The 23,407-nt window shown below is 41.4% G+C and overlaps 1 protein-coding gene across 4 annotated transcripts in view; it reads right to left on the minus strand.

Annotated features, from left to right (window-relative positions):
• Positions 1-23,407, minus strand: part of nav3 (neuron navigator 3) — a 265,011-nt gene that overhangs the window by 21,008 nt on the left and 220,596 nt on the right. For all 4 annotated transcript variants that reach the window (XM_085138223.1, XM_085138222.1, XM_085138224.1 and 1 more), the window contains 13 exons: positions 21,161-21,470; positions 19,022-19,748; positions 17,293-17,718; positions 16,557-16,598; positions 13,970-14,127; positions 13,507-13,701; positions 12,478-12,530; positions 7,827-7,850; positions 6,636-6,659; positions 6,349-6,426; positions 2,084-2,167; positions 1,103-1,214; positions 732-856 (listed from right to left, as the gene is read on the minus strand). In XM_085138223.1, coding sequence (XP_084994349.1) covers positions 732-856; positions 1,103-1,214; positions 2,084-2,167; positions 6,349-6,426; positions 6,636-6,659; positions 7,827-7,850; positions 12,478-12,530; positions 13,507-13,701; positions 13,970-14,127; positions 16,557-16,598; positions 17,293-17,718; positions 19,022-19,748; positions 21,161-21,470 — 2,358 coding nt within the window. The remainder of the gene's footprint in view (positions 1-731; positions 857-1,102; positions 1,215-2,083; positions 2,168-6,348; positions 6,427-6,635; positions 6,660-7,826; positions 7,851-12,477; positions 12,531-13,506; positions 13,702-13,969; positions 14,128-16,556; positions 16,599-17,292; positions 17,719-19,021; positions 19,749-21,160; positions 21,471-23,407) is intronic.

Genomic DNA, 23,407 nt, shown 5'->3' on the forward strand with positions numbered 1-23,407 from the left:
CATGTAAAAATATAAAGCATCTGTTGGTTGCAGCGAATGAATGCAAGCCAGAAATTACCCAAAACAGGCAGCTGAAAGTATTTTGAATGGTGCTCATGGCCATTGATCAGTGCTCATGACAGTTTGCATATTAATGATCAAGGAAACGACCTCCCAGCCCATTGTTCGAACCATTGCTAGTTTCAGTCATTATGCAAATGAACTGTTTATAAGATTGGGGAAACCTGCCCAGTGGGAGAAATGACGAAACTGAAAACGCTACGCCCAGATGAACAGAATCAACCTTTTGGGGCTTTGCTTAAGAAGTACTCAGTTCCACCCCTCTCTTATATTTTGCCTTAAAAATTAAGCTCAAGGTCCAAAAGTGCAGTTTATTGTATGAGCAGTTGAGGCTGTCCCCCAAACAATCAATCCCAATAGAAAGGCATGTTTAAGGCACAGTACAACAAGTGCTGTAAGTCTTTCTAGCTAACCTTCTGTTCATGAGTACAAGTATGTTTTACTAAGGGTGCAGCCACTTTTACTGTTAGATTTCTGTGTCTGTGCGATACACTCGTAAAGTGAATGGATGTAGCTTGTTAGTAAGAACTCAGATTACACCACGCCCCCATCCAAAAAGCAGGGCGCTATGTCCTTTCATGATGAGTCTTTGAGAAGAGCCACTGTTAGCCACTGGAACTATCAAATGTGGTTTTACTCTGAAGCTTTAGTGTTTTTATCTTTTCACCTACCCAGCTCTTCTTCTTCTTCTTTTTGTCTTCGGCATCCTTGCCCAAGCTGCCCATACTGGAATGACTGGCTGCGCTGTTAATACTGGACATACTTTCTGAAGAGTGCTGCCGTCTAATCCTCAGATCTGGAAAGAAGAGAAAAAACTTTCTTTAGTGCAAAGAACGTTTAGGTGAACAGTGTCACTACATTTATTGGTTGATACTGGTTCTTATTTAAAGTGCTGCAGGAATTGTTTCTTTCAATCGGACTCACACAGCACAAAAATCTGTAAATAACAGGGGTTCAATTACCTATGGAGCCAGTTGGGCTAAATGTTCATCCACTTATCAAAACATCATTTAATTTTGTCTCCTGCCAGCCTGCTCATTACCTCTGTCAAGGTGGTTTGGGCCATTGAGTGCCACCTGGATAGCTGTTTGGGCGTCTGTGTTCTGGGTCTTCAGCGTTTCTATTGTCTCCCTCAACTCTGCCAACTCGGACTCCTTTAGTCAGGAAAAAGGAGAGAGAACAGGAGGTGCTGTTTTATTTTTTATTTATGAAGACAGAGATTTCTGTAGTCTAAATAAAACAGACTTTCCAAATCCAAAATCAGTGATCAGACCAGATATTTTGAGAAATACAGTAGATTTGCCCCAAAGCCAGCACCACCTGCTTAGAATAAGAAGAATACTGGACCAGATAGAGGGAGACTCCTACTCTGTCTTTCCCCAAAACTCACTGAGGCCTGCAGACAGGGTTTTCACTTTAATTAAAAGTTAGGATGGCCTTGTTTGACAAAGGCAGCTCACCCATCTCAGTCTCCTTTAATTTATAGAGGATTAAAAAGCAGCCAGGGCTTGTCAGCTATGTGTGCATGCATATGTGAACAGAGGGGGGCATTCTTAATTTGTGGTAGGGGTGTGTCGAAGAACATATTGCTGCTGCTGTGATGAGTTTTAGTTCTTTTCAAGCTCTTCTGAAGTCCTAGAGAAAAAAAATAGCTGCGGGCAAAAAATGATGACGGAAAGACGGCTTTAAACAGATTTTTGTTATTAAACTGGAGACTTTTACTTACATATGAAGCACTGAAGTTTGAATCCTAAGCATGTCAAACGACTTTGGTTAAGGTTAAGAGCACTATTAGAGAAAAACTTTACCAAGTAAACTCCTTCAGCAGAAAACTTTTCACGAGTCGAGAATTGAGCCTTTAATATATTTTTATTACGTCACAATGACCAAACTCCGACTTGATCCTTCCCACTGAGATTATTCAGTGCCACACAGCTGCACGTTTCTAATCATTTCTCCTCTCTGTAGTCTCTTTTGAAGTTGCCACACAGTGTATTTTAAATTCAAGAATAAGCTCTTGTACCTTTTGCTCGGCTGTCATGGTGAGGCTCTGCAGGCGGCAGGTCATGTTACTCAGACTCTTCTCAAAGGCTGCCACCAGGTGAGCCTACAGACACAAGAAGACAAGCAAACTTAATCCTCGCTTTTACTTTTTTACATGCTTTGGCTCGCTATTTATGTTTTTCTTATGCAAATCGAAAATCCAGATTCAAAAAGAGAAAGCACTGAAATAAATAAAACACACACACACACACACAAAACCCCCCCAACACATTCTGTATGCAAAACTACAAAAGTAAATCTCAGAACTGAGTTCAATATGAAATTTGACTTTTCTCGGTCAATACAATAAACGCAATTTCTACTTGGCCACTTATAAATTAACATTAAAATGTTTTCAAAACCCCTGTTGAAAAAAAGAGCTCTGACAGAGAATCATCTGGTGCGTTTTGATAACTTTGAAGTGAGTTTTCGCTTGATGACTGCGGACAGAAAAAAGCTTGGTGTGGAAATTTTATTTGCCCACGAGTCTGAAGGCTTTGGCTGTGCCGTCCTGAGGAGGTTTGAAGAGGGAGCACTGGATTACTTCACTGCTGCATCCAACTGCTGTGAATTAAACACAGTGGGCGCCAAAGACGTCTCTCTCAGCTAATTAGAATAAGAACGCAGTGATACCTGAAAGATGGTGAATGTTTGGCAACGTCGTGCCAGCTGCTCTGTGGGAATCATGGTTTTGTGTGTGTGCGTGTGTGGATTCGGTTGTGCATGTGTTTTATCTATATGTGTTTATAGGGATGTCCTTATGTTCATCGAGGCTGCATGTACTTTTGTGTGTATTTGTTTGTGTGTGTGTGCTGTTCGTTCATTCTCCCGTTCTAAGCAAGACACAACGAGTCACCTGTCAAGCCTGGTGTGTCACCGAGAGGTGGGAAGCATGCCCAGACAAATCTACACACAGATACGCACGCACAAACACCCAAGTGCATTTATACACTTTCATTTACCGAATTCTTGATCTTGCCCTCTAACAGTTGTGACAAAATCAGAAAAGTCCTCATCTTTCTATGCCTATGACGACATTTGGCCCATCCAAGTCCATAAATAGACACGTGCACGGAGTAGCGCCCTGTGCTGCCTCTTCCACTCTGTGTCCCTGGCTAAATCAGCGTAGGTCTTGACCTTTAGAAATGCCAACTGTTCCGACACATCCCTCTAACTCCACATCTCTTTCCAACTCCACCTGTGAGGCTCCAACTCATCAACCCCCAGCCCACCTGTCAGCTCTGAGGGAGGCACCAATCAAACTCTCCCGCATCCCAGGGTTGAACCATCTGTCCTGTTCTGGAGGCTTGAGCCAGATAGTGTTTTCTGACCCTTGTCCTGATCCTGGGGTCTCAGGTAAAGGTTGACAGTAGGCCAAATCAGAGAACTAGATGATGAGAAAGTCTTTAAAGTCACAGCCACCTCTGAAGATGTACACAACATCTCGAGGGTATTATATGTTACCAACGACACAGAGTCACGACTACAGTGTTCAAAGCCAGCAACTACTGCTGGGCTCCATCCTACACTGCAGTACAGTATAAAAACAAGGGCAGGCGACGAAAGGAGGAGGCCCAAAGTCAGGAAGGAGGAAAAGGAAAGGAATACGAACAGGAAATATTGGGGAGGGTTGACTCTTTTTTTAAGCTGAGCAGAAAGGAGAAAAAAGGAGAGGGAAGAAGGTCAGGCTGACAAAGTGAAGGGTGAGAAGAAGGGGGGGGGAGACTGGGGGAGGAGGGTTGCTATGAACTCTTAACCCAGTATGTCAGCCAAGACAGGAAAACCAATCTCCTTCATGGTTGAAAGAAAATACTGACTAATACTTTTGCCCCCTAGTCCCTTTGGCAGGATGGGGTGTCAGTTTTGCTAATTCTGGTCTATTTTGCTCCAATACAACCAAAAATATTTAGTGTATCAAAATGATGGCAAGGCTAGATGTGTTTCTAAAAGCAGTGGTGAGACAGTATGAGAACACTGACTGTGGCACAGTGTGTCTTAGCATAATATATATTCAGATCCACATTCAATTTCCTGCACAAACCCAAGAAAAAAAAAAAAAAATCATTAGTGCAGTGGCAAAGCAAATGTAATAAGATCACGATAAGATGACCTCAGTCACGGCACATTTCCTCTCTGGTCCTCTTTTATAAATTGTGTGGATGAAATGAAAAAGCACCACGCCAGTGAGCGATGACACGGAAAGACGACGCCTTCCCCATGGAGCTTTAAAATGTATCTTTTGCCTTCATCATGACTTTGTTATTGTTAAACTGTTGTCAAAGGAATGTAAGATTCTGTAAGATTTCTCTGTCAGCTGGGGAAAAAATTCTTTGACATTTTGATGCTTGAAGCTGCGTGTCACGCTCACGAAATGTGGGTTGAACTGAAAGCCACACACAAATGTAAACGACCTTTTATTTCACACCGAAGCTGAACAGAATTAACAAATAAATAGCTACATTTTATAAGTGATTTTAAAAACGTGACTTCTTCCTAAGGCACTGACATTTAAAAAAAATAACTTTTTACTTTTATTTGCACATCAAAGAGTTCTTATATTTGCTACCAGTGACAATGTGTAGGCTTTTATACACCTATAAATATATATAAATACACACTCTCATACACGTGAGAGTGTGGGCAGTAACAGAGATGATAAAAAAACGTCTGTGGCAGGTCTTGAGCACATCACAATGAGATTTGGACTGTGGGTGGAGAGTGTCTGAGGACTCCTGAGGTTGATATTGCCACAGTTACACTCCCCACTGGGAGGATGAGATGAGCTTAGAACACTAGCAACCCACCATGCTATCATGCATCACTTATCTTAACTGCACTACTGTATAGTTCTGTGTAAATAATCATTCTGTACATACGATAATTTTTAATCCTACAACTGTTTATAACCTGCATAGTTCACATTTCTGTATAGTTTTTTATTTCATATTTATATCCTGTTCATAGCCTGTACTCACTACAGCCTGTACATACTTATAGTTATAGAATATTCATAACATACTTCATACCGTGTACATTATAACATACCATAATAGACCCATTTCTGTAATATACTTACATATCTATATTATTGCTAAAATATGTTGTATTATATCTATATCATGGCTAAAGCACTTCTGGATGGATGCAAACTGCATTTCGTTGCCCTGTACCTGTGACATGTGCAATGACAATAAAGTTGAATTCTATTCTATTCTATTCTATTCTATCATGTAGATGTAGTGTGATACACTTCCAGAATATGTCACTAGCATATGTGGGTTTCTCTTGTCTGTGCTTACATATGACTTGGTTATGACACTAGTTGCATATTACACTGCTATTTAATTTCATGACGTGGAGAAATAACACAAGGATCCACAGTGCAACTCGTCATCTATTAAATTTTAAGTGCTCCCGCAAATAAACTGCATCAGAAAGTACATTTGTATAAAATGTAATCTCAGCTACATTTATTAAATCCACCCATTATGTCATAAAGTAACATGACTTCCCAACACTTCTTTGTACCAAAAACAGCAAAGCAAAGGGTTTTGCATCAGCTATTGTGCACAACTATCAAACAGGAAAGACTGAAATATAATGCTCTTTTAAATATCTGTGAATTGTTTTTGCCTTTTTCACACTCTGCCTTCAGTTTCAGCTTTGCACAACTCTGTGATCAAAGAAGAGGACTGAAACAAGCAACCTGATTGCTTCCTCGCACAATCAGACACTTGGCATTGATGGTAGGGAGGTGGAGTCAGATGCTGAAGTCAGTCTAACTAAATCTCCACAACGACTTTGTCTTTGGGTTGAAGGTCTCTGCATCTTACTCTGTTTCACCCACGCATGACGCACTTGTGTCTAGATTCACTTATCCTCATCTCCCTGTTCTCTTTCTTCAGCCATCTATCTCTATTCTGTTCTCTCTGCTTGATTGAATTCGGGAGAGGCTCTTTGCTGAAAACCCACCAGCTGAGACAAAAGCAGAGAGACATACTCGCTGTATGAGACACACGAGCACACGCAAGGAAAAGCTCTAACCAGGGACAAGAAAACAGACACAAACCTACAAACAGGCAAAAGCAAATACACACATGAGGGCTTCAAACACACAGCAAAGGATTTAGAGATTTGTATTCCTCCTTCGATAAGCAGCTCTTCCCATAAAAGCTCTCTGACAGCAGGTTATCGTGCAAATGTTCAGGCTGTTTTGACGGCACCTTTTGAAGTAAATAAACTCACGTTGGCAGCCAGCTGAGATGTCAGAGTCGCCACCTTCTCCTGAGAGGCGTCCAGCTCCCGACGCAGCTTTCTGATTTGCTGGTTGGGAAGGAAAAACGAAATGTGAACGTTCGGTTAATGCGCCTAAAAACCATAAAGAAAGTAAGACTGATTGTGATGTAAACACGATGTGAATTTGCAACTCCCGTGGTGATAACTCTGATGTAAAAAGAAAACTGTGCAGGCACATGGGAAACTGTTTAAAAAGACATTGGAGTGAAGTGTGAACATAAAGTGTGGGGGATTACCGTGGAATTTTGGACTGTTTGGCCCTTGATTGAAAAGAAAAGAGTAAAAATTAACACTATGTTGCATGCCTCCATCAAATAGCAAGTCCTGATGTGGCTGGAGAGACAGAGGTTATCAACAAGCCACAGCAATGTTCTTTTCATGGTTTCCGCAGCAAAGCGAAGAAATGGAGACATTTATGTCTGAGATGGTTCAAAAAGTTTTTGCAAATACCTGAAATTCATACTTATATAATTCACAACAGCCAGACGTCTCAGTTTAGCAAGGCGGACAGCTCAGTGCAAGAATGCAAGAACAGTTTCTGGATTATCATTTGATAAGATTAGCTGTATATTTTTATTCAGTCACTCAAAAATATAATGTCCTTTTTATTATTCATTTTGAATTCTAAATGTGTTTAGATTTACTGCACAGTCACTGTAGTCCACAGCTGTTAGTTTGCACTGAGTGAGCTGTCCCGGAATACTAAACTCTTATCTGGCAGGGTTAAAACAAACACTGCAGTGTATTTGCGATCACTGTTTGACCCAAAGTTACGCTTAAAGCACATGTAGAGACAAAAGGGATGAAAGTCAAACCATAAAACTGGAAAATCAAAGTAGAATCAGTGATAAACTGAAGAGGCTTTTTGAACAAGAGCCAAAGGTCAGGGCATGGATCCCATTACACAGTAAGTGTTTGTAATGAGTTAACAATAAGCTATGCAGAATAGTAAGGATGTGTAGATATTTATGATCTAGATGAAATCAATGCATGATTAGATAAAGCAATGCAACATAGAGCTAAAATAATTGATTGCAGAATTGACTTTTATTTATTCACAAAACACTCTTTTGTTTAGTTCAGAGGTCAAATAGATATCACTGTTTGTGCTTTGACTGACATGCACAGATTGTCTCTGAATACAGACGCTGTGCAGCACAAAGACATTCAGACAGAAATCAGCCAACAGGGACATGCACGTGACATCTTAGACTAAATCCCACACAAAATCAAATCAAATAGGTCAAAAGTAACCTTTAGGGATGCACAGCAAGACACAAGGCACTCGAACCTTCACCCACACCACAGAGCTGCTCAGTGGTTGTACCGAGCAGTTTCAAGGCATCGGTGGCTCTAACTATAAGCCTGTTTAGCTGAAAGCTGATAAGGAGAAGCATACATGCAAACAGAAAGATGGACGCCCTTACCTCTGAGTGAGCTTTTTCCTCTGTCTGTAAGAATCAAGCAAACACAGTTTAGAAACATGTGATCGCTGCTCTGGGGCGATGTGTTCCATCAGTAAAAGTACCAAAAGCAAAGAAAAGGGTCATTTTAATTAAAAGTAGATTAAAATGACAGAAAATGTAAAAAATTAAAGAGGAAATGGTTTATGTACAGAATGACTCAACCTAAACAAAACCATCTCCATCGTTCATCTGAACGTTTACTTTGCAAATTGCTAGTGCAGTCTGAATCGGGCAGACATTGTGGTAATCCAGCGGTCCCCAACCGGACCGGTTTATGCCCAACAATATTTTCATGGACCGGCCTTTAAGGTGTCGCGGATAAATACAACAAAATAAAACTAGTACCGGTACCGAAAAAAAGAAGATTTATTCATAACACACGTGAAAAGACCCAGGAAAACCGTGTAAACGATAAAAACGATAACAAAATAACGCTGAAAACCGATAAAAACCCTGAAAACTATACATTTCACACCTGAGCCTCAACTCTCGCGGCCCGGTACCAAACGACTCACAGACCGGTCCGAGGCCCGGGGGTTGGGGACCGCTGTGGTAATCGATTCTTCTTGCTACAACTAATCCCCCACCTCACTGAATCCGAGCGTCGAGCACTGCATGTGCTATTACTGCAGAATCTAAATTGTCAAGAATTTGTTACTTCAGACAAATGCTGTCACAGAAACTTACAGAGGAAAACGGAAAGACTGAATGCTACGTAACATCACTGATAGGAGAGGACGGAAAAGATGTTCACTCTTCAAATTAAAAAATAAAGATGATTTCAGTTTTATTTTATTTTTGTATGCAAACATATGAAGTTTGGAGCTCAACAGAAAAATGTTTGAAACAGTCTGAAGATCAATCTTGTTGTAAATACTGGCAGCTAGGGATGGGTATCGTTTAGGCTTTATCCAATACCGGTGCCAAACCGGTACTTTTGAAACGGTGCCGGTGCTTAAACGGTGCTGAACCGGTGCTTAAAGAATGGAGAACACAAAATTGGTCCAAAAACCTCTCATGTTCAGCTGTTTTTTTGTAAAAAGTTAACAATGTTAGCCTTTTCTGCAGCTATAGGGCATATATGGTATCACTCTTGGCTGGAAGCAGTGCTTAAACAATGGAAAAAACAAACTTTGTCCAAAAGCCTCTCATGTTTACCTGTTTTCCACTTTTTCTTTGGTCATTTTAGCCTTTTTGGCCTACTCAACGTAAATTACACACGAACAACATCAAGCTTCACACGCAGAGAAGAACGGCTGCTGCTGCATCATCATCTGTCATCATTTCTGCTACACTGGCAGGGCTAGGGGCCAGGACTCTACTCTTTCGGTTCTTGGGGGACGTTGCTAACTCCGGGTCCGATAACAGGCACCACACCCGCAGTAGATGTGCTCGGTGTGAGCTCTTGCAGCAAGCTATGAAATACGGTGCATTTCTCGGCTTTTAAAAAAACGCTATGCATCGCCAGGTGTTTCATCGGATTTGATGCTTTAAGGTGATACTGTGCAAAGGAGGTTATCCTTTGCACAGTATCACCTTAAAGCACTTGTTGCAGGCTGCTGAGTTTGCATCTTTCGCTGTGAAGTACAGCCAGACCAGATCTAAAAGATCGTACATACCTGGGCCCGCCTACTATCCTTGGAAACGTAAAATGATTGGCTAGAATCCAAAGTGTATGACATCTCAGGAAAAAAAAAGCACCGAAATAAAGCACCAAAATGTGCGCTGCTTTTCGGTCTGGTTACTACCGTTTATGTCAGAACCGGTGCCACAATGGCACCGGATACCGGTACCCATCCCTACTGGCAGCTGCCAGTGTTACCCCTCAGCCTGCATGTAGATGCACCTATGGCATCACTTTGATCATCACTTGATCTCAGGTTATTGCATTCACAAACTTCAGTGTCCACGCTATTCATCCAACTCCCTGGTGGGGTGATGACAATACCCCATCAGCCTTTTACAATTGAAGGGTAAAGAAATAGGATTTTTTTTTTGTGCACCACACCTTTGCTCTCAAAATGCACAATAATAGTAAAAAAGTATCTTGTAGTATTTTTGTCCATCTGATTTCTTCTTTACCCTTCAATTGTGAAAGGCTGATGGGGTATTGTCATCACGAAAAAAACTCCTATAGATGCATTTCCTTTTGTAGTACTTGTGTAAATCAGTACAGCTGAAGTACTCATCACTGTTGTAGTAGTAGTTCAGCTGTGATCTGAACAGTCAAGCAGGAATATGTCACCGTTATTTTTGTTCCCTCCACTTTTTTTATGGTCTTAGGGGTGGGTGATATAAACGATATAGATAGAAACGATATAAATTTGGCCAACAATAGAGATTTTGACTATATCGCTCTATCACGATAGTGCATGTTGATGTCATCAAGCTGCGCCTGTTTTGGTCGAAAGCATCGCAGCGGCTACAACCATTATCATCTGCAAATTATGGTGGGCGACAGTCATAGCAAAGAGATGAAGCACTTTTGAAATATGGGGAAAGCCAAAAACTGCGCTTCCTCCACTTCCGTAACATTGATTCATTAATGCTGAATTCTCTCGCAGCTGCTCTAGTCCCATGTTGTTGCAGTATATTAATAACTAACCTGGTATTGTGGATGAATAATCTCAGTTGTTCTCCTGACTGAAGTTTGCTCCGTGTACAACATCCTGCTATGCGACTGCATTTGTCCCTGACCACCAGAATCCCTCACGTTAACTTTTATCGAGTGGAAAAAAAGTTGGGATTCATCCTCCAGCTTCACTGTGCTAATGTTATGCTAACATAGCTGTGTCGCTAGCAATCACGTAGCACATCATTATATACCAGGTAGTCCAACTTCAGTAACCCTGCAAACGCCACTGCTGTTTAGTTTTCTGTCTTCATTTATGTTGGAAGTGGTAGCAGAGCTGTACGTTTGAATTAGTTTCAAAAATCTCTCAGTCAGAACATGGTATGAAATGTTTAGGTGGAAACTAGCGAGCTAACTTCCTGTTAACTTCTAACTCCGTTAAATTTAATAACTTCTGTTTTCATGGATGCCTGGATGTTAAACTTAATTGTTACACCTGGTAAAGCAGCAACGCTGATGATTTTATTAAAGAATTTAGACCGTTTTTAACTCTCAGTGTTCGTTTGACTTTGGGACCTGAGGAGGACCGAGTTTTGGACCCAGATTACTAGAGATGTGCATATCGATCCTGAAATATTGATTCCTCCGATATCAGTCATTTATGTTCTAGAATCGATTCTCACATTAAAATATCGATATTTTAGTACTTCAGGGTAAATTTGTAGTTTATCATTAACAGGAACACAGTGGAAAGAAACTATAACATTCGGATTGTCTACACTGGAAGGAACTACTTCCTCTTCCGCCTTTCATAGTCATGTGTGAAATACGGCTGCATAACTGTGTGGCAGCCCCTGGCGTGCACACTCACAACAATGGCTGAGCGTAAATGGAGTCATGTGTGGACGTATTTCACCTCCACAAAAAGCCAAGACGCGGTTTGCTATGTGGCAAGACAGTGAGGTTTTGTGGCAGCTCCACTGACCTCGTCAAACACCTCAGAATAAATCATATCACAGAATATGACAAGCTTATGTTGAGGCGAACTGAAGAGGAGGAGAGGGACAGGTGCTGCTAGGGCGAGACAGACGTCTGTCGCAGAGTCCTTTAGTGCTGAACATGCTGAAATGGCCCACAACTTCAGTTTTTTATTTCTATATCATAATTCTGCATTATTAAGTGATAAGAACAAGTAATCTGACGTCCTGTAATCATTATGAAGCTATAATTTGAGATACAATATAAGATACAGTAAGAAAAATGTTTTTGTACAAAGTATCGGTATCGGATCAGTATCGTCGATACCACCCTGAATTTTACTTGGTATTGGATCGGAAAGGAAATCAGTGGTATCGCACATCACTACAGATTACTCCGCGAAGCTCCTCACTACGGCAGCCGTAATGCTCTGACAATCCATCAAGCAGTGCGGCTTACCAAAGTTGTACTAAAACATTTTTTAACAGATTTCTGCAGCCCAAATCGGTTCGAGGTCAGTAAGCACAACCAGAATTCATACATAAGTCACACTCTCGATTTTTGAGAAAATTAAAGGGTTTTAAGTGTGGAAAATACGTTATACAGAAGAAAAGAATATATCACGATATATATCGTTACCGCACATGCTTCAAATTATATCGCGATATGAATTTTAGGCCATATCGCCCAGCCCTAGTGGCGTCTTCTTAAAGGCTAGAAGCCAAAAGAGAAAAGCAGAGAGGATGCTAAACTGCTTTTGCCAACTTCAAAATGCTCTATGTGAGTGGAGGAAGGCATCAATTAGGACTGAATAAAATATTGTCACCCCATCCTGGTAAATATTTGCAAATAGTTACAGTCAATTCCTTTTTCTGAAAATCCTTAACAAAAAGGGAACAAAGTGATTCTAAGTAATTATTTATATTACAATATAGAAATTGACATGTTTGTATGGAATGCCATTACTACAGAAAATATAATAGAAGTGAAATCTCAGATATATTGCTATGGTTAGGGGTTTTTTCTCAGTAGGGATTTCTGTCACACTTCTTAGATACTTACCGCAGAATACAGTGACGACGTACTGGAAACCAAAGACAGTGAGGAGCCATGGACTGTAAGACACAGAGACGGTGCACATGAGTATACAAAGACTTTTAAGGTAAAACATGGATATTTGTTCGCTTAGATTATTGTAACAGTCTTTTTCTTTGTTTGAGCAAAAGGAATCTTGACCGTCTCCAGTCAGTCCAGAATGCTGCTGCAAGGCTTTTAACTAAGACAGGAAAAAGAGAGCACATTACACCAGTGTTACGTTCATTACACTGGCTTCCAGTACATTTTAGAATTCATTTTAAAATCTTGGTACTGACTCTTAAAGCTTTGTCTTGTGATGCCCCTGCTTACATTTCTGATCTTTTAGAACCCCACGCTCCCCCTCGCAGCCTGAGGTCTTCTAATCAAAGGCTGTTGGTAGTCCCACGAACTCGTTTTAAGACCAGAGGAGATAGATCTTTTAGAGCGGTGGCCCCCAGGTTGTGGAATGCTCTCCCTCCATCATTACGTTGCCTTGATTGTATTTATTCTTTTAAAAAGCAGCTTAAGACTCATTTATTTAGATTGGCTTTTAATTAGATTTGTGCTGTGTTTTATTATTAATGTATTTTATGTATTTCTGTTTTATATTACTGTGAAGCACTTTGTGGTTTTTATCCTGTGAAAAGTGCTATATAAATAAATTGATTTGATTTGAATTGATTTGTCCTTTAACTGTCTTCACCTTGTGACTCATTTTGCAATACTTATATTATTACAAATTATTTGGCTGATTGGTCAGCAGCTTACTTACTTATTCAGAAAATGTAAAGTGAAAAATTGCAATCACTTGTGGGACTAAAAAAAAAACCAATTTAAAATGCTGACCTGACCAGAACAGAGACCTATCATCAATGCTGTTATCAAAGCACTTGATAGCTGGTGGGACTTTGCTTTGTTGAAAGTGACAGTAAAAACTGTTTTCACTGTTTTAGCTTCTTTGTGAGGAATTGGGTTTGTTCTGGACAGTCCGTCGAGAATGAGTGTGTGTCTCACCTTCATCAGTGCTGTCTCTGAAGGACCCAGAGCGGCTGATGGCACGTGGTCGTTCCTCCAGAGAGGTTGCGCTGCCACCCAGTGGGTGACCCTCTCCATACAGGTCAAAGGAGTCCTGGGTGGGGATACTGTTGGAGCGGCTCATGCTGGTGCTGCCTGGTGGCAGGTTATACTGACTGATGTTGGTGGGGCTCACTGCACAGAGCAAAACATATACATCTACCATGTAATATTTTCACGTGCGTTTCAGTCATCAATCATTCATGCAGGCACTAAAAACCTACTTATAACAAGTTGTTAAATAATAATCACCTCAGATATTATTTATTTATGCACTGAAGAATGCTTTAATTAATTACAAATCATATCACAAGGATCCTTTTTGTGCTCATATGTCTATCATAGCCTTTGTTGATATGATATGCACATTTTAGGCACAATAGGTTTTTTCCTTTTGACTCACAGAGGTTGGAGTAGTGGTATTTTCCTGTGGTGGTGCAAGAGGCTCCAGGAGGAGACAGAGGGGACTGGCTGCCAGTATCCTGAAGACCTCCTGTTGAATGGGACCTCAACCACTCCTTCCCTTCTTCATGAGATGTCTGCCTGGAGGAGGTAGGGTATCTGAAACCCACAAAACACACTTTAAACTCAAGGCAAGACATTACTTTTAAGTAATGAACTTCATTACTTAAAAGTTCAAGTGATGAAGACGTGTAAACTAATGAAGCTGCACAGTAGAAGGACGTGAGCAGATGGCATAAAAATATTAAAAACCATACCACACAGAAGTGGATGTGCATGCATCTACACACATGCAGTCATTTATGTATAATAACTATATATATTCTCTCACACACACACACACAGTCTTTATACATAGACACACTACTCAGGCTTAAAGCTGCCAAACACACAGACTCTGCTGTTGATCTCCTCTCTCCCAAACTCGAAAGTAATTCAGCAGCAGAAGCCCCCCTTATCGCACACATGACAATCGGCCATATTTAATCCTCTGAGGATGATAATTGAGTTTGCACTCATCTCTTTTCAGCGGCTTCTTCCTTCCAACGCCCCCATTACTACGCTTGTCACATCTGACCCTGCTCTAGTCCTGCGTCTGTGCTCGCTATTCTCTCCAGCAGCAATTGGGCGTCTAAGATTGCACTGAGTGCTGTCAGACTGCAGCTGGAGTTGAAATGGAACAGACTGAAATATCCAAGGGTCAGTGTTTGAGTCGGTATACTTAGTGCTAATATAATCACAACCAATCCGCTTATTTACAGCGTATGACTAAAGGAGGCAAATCTATTAATCTAAGCTCCCCATGTAGAAAGTCTACAGTTTATAAAAGAGCTATTTGGCATGTTTAAGATGAAAACAGAATAAAAACGTTAAAGTGAACACTGCAGACCGCACTGAGGCAAAAAAGGCAAAAGCGTCGTGCGAGATCAGATGGTTTTAGGCTCCATATAGCACGAGCGTCAAATGCTCGAAAAATGAAAGAACACCCAGCATGCCCCATCCGACACCTCTCCAGCAGTACTCTATAATTGGCTGGAAAGGCTGTTCCCTGTATCAGTTGTGCCACTGTGATGAATAGGTCATGGTGCTTCAGTTTCCGTCCACTCAGTTACAGCTAAATTCAAAACATTCATTCTACACTCGCCTCAGCTAACAGAGCAAATGTTATCGGAAAGTTTAAGCCATTTTCGGAAGCAGAGAAAGAACTCGGTGGCTGCGTTTGCCACATTTCTAACTTTGCATGAGATGAGTGTAGGATTAGGATGAGCACAGAGAAGCAGACAAGCAGACAGATGGAAAAACACACTGCTCCCTCATCATCCCAGATAGCATTCATAGTATGTTAGAGATTTTTTTTTTTTTTTTGCATCAATTCAAAGAAGTCAAAATTTGAGCTCCAGTTTGTTACATAATTGCATGATGAAGGGAAAAAACGCTAAAAATTGAAAGAGAAAAAATCCATAGCTAGACTCAAATATGAGTTCCCTATATATTTAGTCAAATGTAAACAGACTGTATGTGAAAAGATGGACATAGTTTATTGGGCTAAAGGAGGTTTTCAAACGACATTATTCCTAAGCAGCGGGGGTTGACTCCTCAAGATGAAAACTGTGGGAAAACAATGCTTGTGACCTCAATAAACATTTTCCTGGTGAGTTAGGCTCTGTAGTTTAAAGTCTTAATAAACACAACAGGATATTCATTTGTAAATTATGGATGATAAAGCAGGTCGCGCTTTATTAGTGTCTCAAGGGAGCTAAGCATCCATTTAGGTGAGATTATGGTGGCGATGTTTGCTTTTTATCAACAGCCTTTGATCAGTGCTCGACTTAAGTGCTAATATAATCAGAACCAATCTGCTTGTATCACTAAAGGAGTCACACACTGTAAATATGCAGTTCATAAAAGAGCTATTAAACATACTTAGGATGTAAACAGATGGTGTAAACATAAATGTTTACGCTCATTTTTTTGATATCGACTCTCAGTTTTTATTTAATCTTCAAAAAGTTTTTATTGAGCAGTAGTTTTTTATTGACCCACATCCTTATCAAACCTGTGTACTTTATCATTATCACCTCAGCCTAATTATACATCATTCTGAACATGAACTGATGGAGGCAGGTTGATAAACTAGTTAATAATTTTTATCGATTCATTTATCTAATAATTTAAAGCAGGGGTGTCCAACTCCAGGCTTCAAGGGTCGGTGTCCTGCAGGTTTTAGATATCACCCCGGGTCAACACACCTGAATCAAATGATTCGTTCATCACCATTTAGCCATTTAAATCAGCTGCCACCGCCTTTGAGGCCTGGAGTTGGACACCCCTGCTTTAAAGTAAATATTTTACTGTTTATTGATGACTTTTACCTGGGAATCACCGCTATGGATTGTGCAAATAATGACACATGAAAAACAGCACGGAAAGCCTGACATTAGAATGCAGATGCATGTATGCATATGATCTACATGACTGAGTGAAAGAGGAACAGTTGAAAATTGAATGCGGCTGCAAATGTGTTGTACCTCAGTCCCTTTTTGGGAAGTGTGTTTCTGTCAAGTGGCATGCTGTTAAAACACAGAGGATGAGCAAATTAGATGAACACCTGCAAACATTTGTTTTGTGATACACAAGAAAAAGAACTGGTCACATTTTACAAACTTGACTTTTGACATACACAAAGATGCACACAATGGAAAATCCATTAAGACATTACTAATGCACCTCGGTGCAAAAGACTACGTGGATAAAACAGGCAGAATTGAGATTGTTTCATTTTTGAGACAGCTGAACTAGTGAGGGAAAATAAATGTGTTTGCTGCTTCTATGCTCTATGATGTAATTCATGCAAAGTGTGTGGACAAAAAAAATGGAGAGGCCTTTATAGAGGCTACACGTAGGAATGGGTGTCAGAGATGATCTACTGTGGTATTTTTTCTGTCATGGCTTTGGACTGTGAAACTATCAGGACTGTTAAATGTCTTTAATGCTAATTGCTATTCTTATAGCACTTTGAGACAATAACTACTGATTGAACTGTTTTGTGCAGATATAGGTTTTTTTTTTTTTTCTATAGTATCAAAACCATGCCAGAAAAAGAAACTTAAATTGAACCAAACTGTTTTGTGAATGAATGATTTCTTTCTGTTATTCATCTGTATTGTATGTCTACATCTTAGGATAGCGAGATAAACGTTTTGTCTCTGTTCTCAAATGAAACAATGAATACGATTCTTCCCAATCGTATTCCCTGTTACTCACCCCTCAGACAGGGTGGACTTGACACTGCCGGTTCGTGTAACCTTGGGCCCATGGTGGCCCAGCGGCATATCAATGGACTCAGAGCTGGTGTGCAGACTGGTCATGCTTTGGCAGCTCAGTGTGTCCTTGCTGCCAGCAGATGAGCTACAGGCAGGCCAGGGCCGAGCGTTGGAGGGCAGGGAGAGGCCAGAGGCTGGGCTGGAGGCCGGGGAGTCGGTGCACAGGTCTGGGGTTTTACCATACAGAGGGCTGCTGCCACCGCTCAGGCCGCCAGCGCTGCCCAGGCTCCCAGTGCCAGAGGAAGGCGAGTCCAGACTGGCTTGTCTCGCCAGTGTGCCGTGCGGGCTGCCCAGTATTGAGGGGCACTTGCCAGAGTCGGGCGTGCCAGGAGAGCTGGCCTTGCTGCTAGCTTTGGTACCAAACAATCTGAGGGCAGAGAGGTGGGTGCAATCATTTAGAAATGCTCAAAAGACAAGAGATGAGCATCTGCAAGATCCTTACTGGAAAATTTAAGGACTCTGATATACTTTGGGTGTGACAAGTGCAGTGATCTCACTGGTCAAACATTACAAGCACTTAATTTAAGCACTTTGAATCACCTTGTTGTTGAATTGTGCTATACAAATAAACTTGCCTTGCCTTGCCTTGCCTACAAAGAAAACTACTACAATGGTCACAAGAACCTATTTTAGGATAGTGGAAAGCAGCTTCTATAAACATCCCCTTGCTTTGCTGTAGCAACAACTTTATATAACAGATAAAAAATATTAAGCACATTTTACAATACATTTCTCCCTGGCAGCAAACTCGACCTCGGCTAGATGCAAACTCTCAGTGATTTACACTGACACATCTGCTTTCACAGCTTCGCCGTTTCAACCCCGTGACTTTAAATAACCTAATCTGTTAGGCCACTCAGCCCTGTTTGCCTTCTGCATATGCTCAGACAGCCTGCTACTCTGCTTGTGCCTGTCCCACTCTGTCACCGCAATCACACAATATATAGGTGACACACTCTGGGGGGAAGAAAAAAAGCTATGACATGCAGATGAAACGTGTTGGCTTGACAAATTGGATGGGACGCATGTTTGGACGCGCCTGCCGAATGCATGCTTCTAATGAGTGAGGGACTGGTGTGCAGAGAAAGTCCTGTCTCTTGTCTGTTCTGATAAACACTGCTGGGTTGAATTTGCTGAATGAAAAGCCATCAGACCCTCATCTTCAGGGTAAAGATGTGTTGCATTTGCAGTGACTTATCAGCTACACCAGGGAGCAATCTATGTTATGGCACCCCTTAGCTATGCAGCCAAGTCTACTGACTCAATCAATATTTCCACGGAGGCAATCTAATATGATTTATTAAGTGTCTGATATTCATCTTGCACATCCAAACATATCTAAAATTGATAGAGATGGCATACATTTAAGTGAAACTTTGACATTATGGATATCTTTTCTCTCCGTTATAGAAACCTGGGGAATAACCTGCAGTGGAAAAGCGTTACTAAACACCACGTATTAAACTCGCCTAAATTCTGGAGAAGATACGGTGAAAAGATTCTGTCTTTCAAAAAAACTGCCCCAAATGTCCTTGCTGTAAAAGATGCTGCTTTTAACTAACAATCAGGGAATTGAAAAAGAAATGTGATGAAATGCTGGATTCACACAGAAACACACAGTCAGGGACAAAGACAGAATGAGTGCAGTGTGTGTGTATGGTGTATCCGACCTGCGAAAGGTTGGAGAAGCGATATCGGGGTACTTGGAGCCTGGTTGCCTGAGGCCTGACTGGCCTGTTGAGGTGGAGGTGGGGCTAGACTTTGGGGAGGTGGACAGTCCTGCTGCTGGGTCTTGATCTGACACCGCCACTTTCTCCTTATCTGTCTGGTTGATGGTGATGGGACTAGAGCGTTCTGAGCCCACTTTTCCATCCCTGCGTTTAGTGGCTGTTTGCGTTGTTGCCCCACCGGCTGACTTGCCACTCACATTTGAGTCGATGCTGCTGGAGCTGGAGCGATGCCCGCTGCGCCCTGCGGCCACCCCACTGGAGGATTTAGCCGGCCTGGGTAAGGAGCGGTACTGCAGGGTCACTTTCGAGCCACTGCAGCTGAGCAGGATGCCATCATCCTGGGGCTGTGAGCCATCCAGACTGGTCTTCCGCACGCCACTGATGCTTGCACCTTTGCTGATGGCAGCTGAAGATTTGGGCGTCTTGCCCAGGGTGGCTGAGCCACTGGCGAGTGTCGCACCACTGGAGGTAATTAGCGTGCCAGTGGCACCCTGGATCTTCTTGTAACCAAATGAGCCTGTGGTGGGTGGGCGTGTGATGCCAGAAGGGGGTTTCTTGCCTTCGTCCCCACTACTCCTGCCAGCATCTGAGGGTGAGCGCTGGATGCCAGATGAGCTCTTGGAAGGCACCTTACCCTTCTCTGAGGCTTTTGCATCATCGGTTTTGCCTGTCAAAGTACACAAATCCAAAAATATCACCAATCATCACATCATCCGTACTCGGAGTTTATCCTTTGGTGCCATAGAATCAATATATTGGTGCCCACAGCCAGAATCACAGCAATCGTTGCTCATGCTACAGCCAACCAAGTTATCTGAAGCACAACTCGCTGTGTTTAGTAAACATTTAAGATTCAGTCATGTTCATCTTAAATCAACTTACGACTTCTTCTTCAGCATCACGTGAGCCCAATAAAGTCATTTTTGCTCTTTCTATAAAGATCACTTTCTGATGTCTGATGTGAAAAACATCCACTAGGAAATCACCTAGATACACAATCATTTTTAATGTTCTAATATTAACCCTTTAAGACCTACCATAGAACCAAGTCTGCCAGAGCTTATATTATATTTTTACATGCTGTGGAGCCATTTTTGGGAGCATTTCAAGTTGCTATACATCAATACAACCATTACAGGCTAAATTTTAATAATATGTCTGCATTAAGTGCATAGTAATTACATAAATTGCAAAAAAGTGAAATAAACTACAAAAAAGTTTTAAATCGTTTTTGTTTTTTTAAGAGGCTTATCCCTCAAAACTGTAAATACAAAAAAGTTGCACAAAATAGTTTCCCACCACAGGAAATTTATTTTGAGTGTCTTCATAGTTTTATTTTTGAAATACACCAATTTTTATACACTGCAGGAAAAACGAAAATAAATATTATAATGCAAATTTGCAAAAAAGCAGCATATGCATCAAAATAAACTATTTCCAGCAGTGCAATATGAGTCCTAAGCATCCCAGAAACGACACAAAGTCATAAAGTCAAACATAACTTTTAAAAACACCAGTATAGGCTCATGAGGCCCTGATGGTAAAAAACTACATTTCCGCAAAAATGACGTCACTTCCGGTTTCGGGCAGGTCATGGCGGACATGCGATAGTTCACGCTGATGGACGTAGGAAGTGTTATGAACAGCTGATCGGATCAGTAAAGCGTGTTTCTGGAATATTGTGTTTTTGTTGCTGCAAGCGCTTTTTATGCAGTTTTTGCAAAGCTATATGTGGAAGGAAACTGTGACCGAGGACAAGCTGATGGCATAAGATGTAAGTACAACTCCTCCGGTTTCATATGCAAAAAAAATTATTGCGCTAGCTCACGTGGTTGCAGAGCTACCGGGATTTAAAAATAGTTACGCAAAACAGAGCGTGCTGCTCTGACCGGTTTTAAAGGGTTAATACCAGTAATACTCGGTCAATATATGTTGTAGATTAGGGTTTTGTTTTTTTTAATGGAGTCTCCTTTGTTCAAAAAGTCACATTTTAATTTTGTCCCAGCCTATAATCGCTTTGTATAATTGCTCTACTTCCAAAATCACTTCTAGACAAAGATGGCGGGCTTCCTCTCCTACCTGGTGTTTTCAGGGCAGCGGACGTCCCCTTGGTTCTGGGTGGTGTAATGCCCACCTGGGCTGTCATACCCCTCCTCCATGAGCCTGTTTGGGACATCTGGGCCAGCGCAGCTGCCTTCTGACTGGCGTCCTCATACTGGCCCTGGGTTTGGGAGGATGGGGAAGACGAGGTGGTCTTCCACCGGGAAGAGCCACTGCTAGGATCCATGCTTGCATCCAGCTCCTCCTCTACCTTCTTCAGGTCTTCAGCTCCAGCCCAACTGCTGCTCACTTCCTGCTGCGCATGCTTGGATCTGCTTCCTTTCTGGGACTGTGGGGTTGTCATACAGAGAATCAGGGAGTGCACACAAACTGATAAATAGATGGGAGAATTCAGTAACAAAACTGTAATGCTTCTGGGCTGCAGTTTATACCATTAAGTCTTAAAAGCATTACCTGATCATCACTGCAGTTCCTTAACAATATTTATAAAGAATGCAAAAAAAAACAACGCAGTGACAGGAAATGATTGCATTTAATTGTTTTATATCTTGGTATGTCAACCCTGCCTTAAATGGAAGAAATCAAATAAGTCATAATGCTTTGAAAATTATATGTAATATTTAAACTATTGAAAGGTGACACACTAAAGCAATACAGTCAGCAAAGAGTCAGCAAAAAGAAGTAAGTCTCTGCACAAGCTGAGCAGCGTGGTTTATGTCTGCATGTGAAGTGTTAGCTATCTTTGGAATCTCCCACATCCAGATCTCTGCTTTTGAGGCGCATATGAACGCACCCACACAAACGCAAACACATAGCAGTGACAGCTAGCCTACCGGAACAGATGGTCAGTCTCCCTAGCAACAGTAGAGTCTCTTAAGAGCCCAGCCTGTTAGGTATTTCATGAGGGGCCAAGAATACTTGGCAGAATACGGTGAAAGTCTCTGAGGAGAACCGAGCACCGGCCCTCTGTCCACAGTTAATTCCTTGAGCACAAATATAGAAATCAAATTAAGAAAAATAGGAACTGTTCAAACTATAAAACTATACAGTCCTGCTCTCACTATAGCAAGTATGCATACTGCTGTGATTTGGTGCTATTGTTGCAATATTATCACCATAAATCCTCAATCCCACATTACCCCAATGCAGTGCAACACCAAAAAAAATGAAACCCTCCATGCCTGCTTCTTTCACACACTCCACTGCCAGTTTATAATGGGAGATTATCCCAACGGTAACAAAGTCAAGTAAGCGTGTAAAATTGTTGGTGTGTGCCTTGATCAAGACATAACACAAAGTTGAAAGAAATGTGAAAGTTTAAATAACAAGATGTGACAAGACATGCAAAGTCGTGATTTTCAACTTGGTCACGGCAGGAAATGTGTTTTAGTTTGGGAGATAATTACTGTGCAGCTAACACTGGTTACTCACTGCTGCTAATTGCTCTATAGGTATCATGACTGAGACTTGATGCTACATGCTCTGTGAGTGCAGCTTTGAACTAAACACTAATCCTACAATAACACCATGGTCACAATGGTAATATGCTTATCATTTATTACATTTAACTAAAACACATGAGGAGGTATTAGCGCATATATTTCATGAGATTATGGGAGTGTAGATGACTTTGAGTGCATCCATCCATCTCATTTTTTCCTGCTTATCCAATTCATGGTCATCGGGGTTGATGGGGGGCTGGAGCCTATCCCAGCTGCCATAGGGTGAGAAGCAGGGTACACCCTGTGTGGGCTAACACAGAGAGACAGGCAAGCATTCACACTCACATTCACACCTATGGCCAATTTAGAATCACCAATTAACCTAAACTCCATTAACTTCATGTCTGTGGACTGTGGGAGGAAGTCAGAGAACCCACGCACTAGTGATGTGCGATACCACTGATTTCCTTTCCGATCCAATACCAAGTAAAATCAGGGCGGTATTGACGATACTGATCCGATACGATACTTTGTACAAAAACATTTTTCTTACTGTATCTTATATTGTATCTCAAATTATAGCTTCATAATGATTACAGGACGTCAGATTACTTGTTCTTATCACTTAATAATGCAGAATTATGATATAGAAATAAAAAACTGAAGTTGTGGGCCATTTTAGCATGTTCAGCACTAAAGGACTCTGCGACAGACGTCTGTCTCGCCCTAGCAGCACCTGTCCCTCTCCTCCTCTTCAGTTCGCCTCAACATAAGCTTGTCATATTCTGTGATATGATTTATTCTGAGGTGTTTGACGAGGTCA

This window comes from Neolamprologus multifasciatus, chromosome 17, assembly GCF_963576455.1.
Source record: "Neolamprologus multifasciatus chromosome 17, fNeoMul1.2, whole genome shotgun sequence".
NCBI lineage: Eukaryota > Metazoa > Chordata > Actinopteri > Cichliformes > Cichlidae > Neolamprologus > Neolamprologus multifasciatus.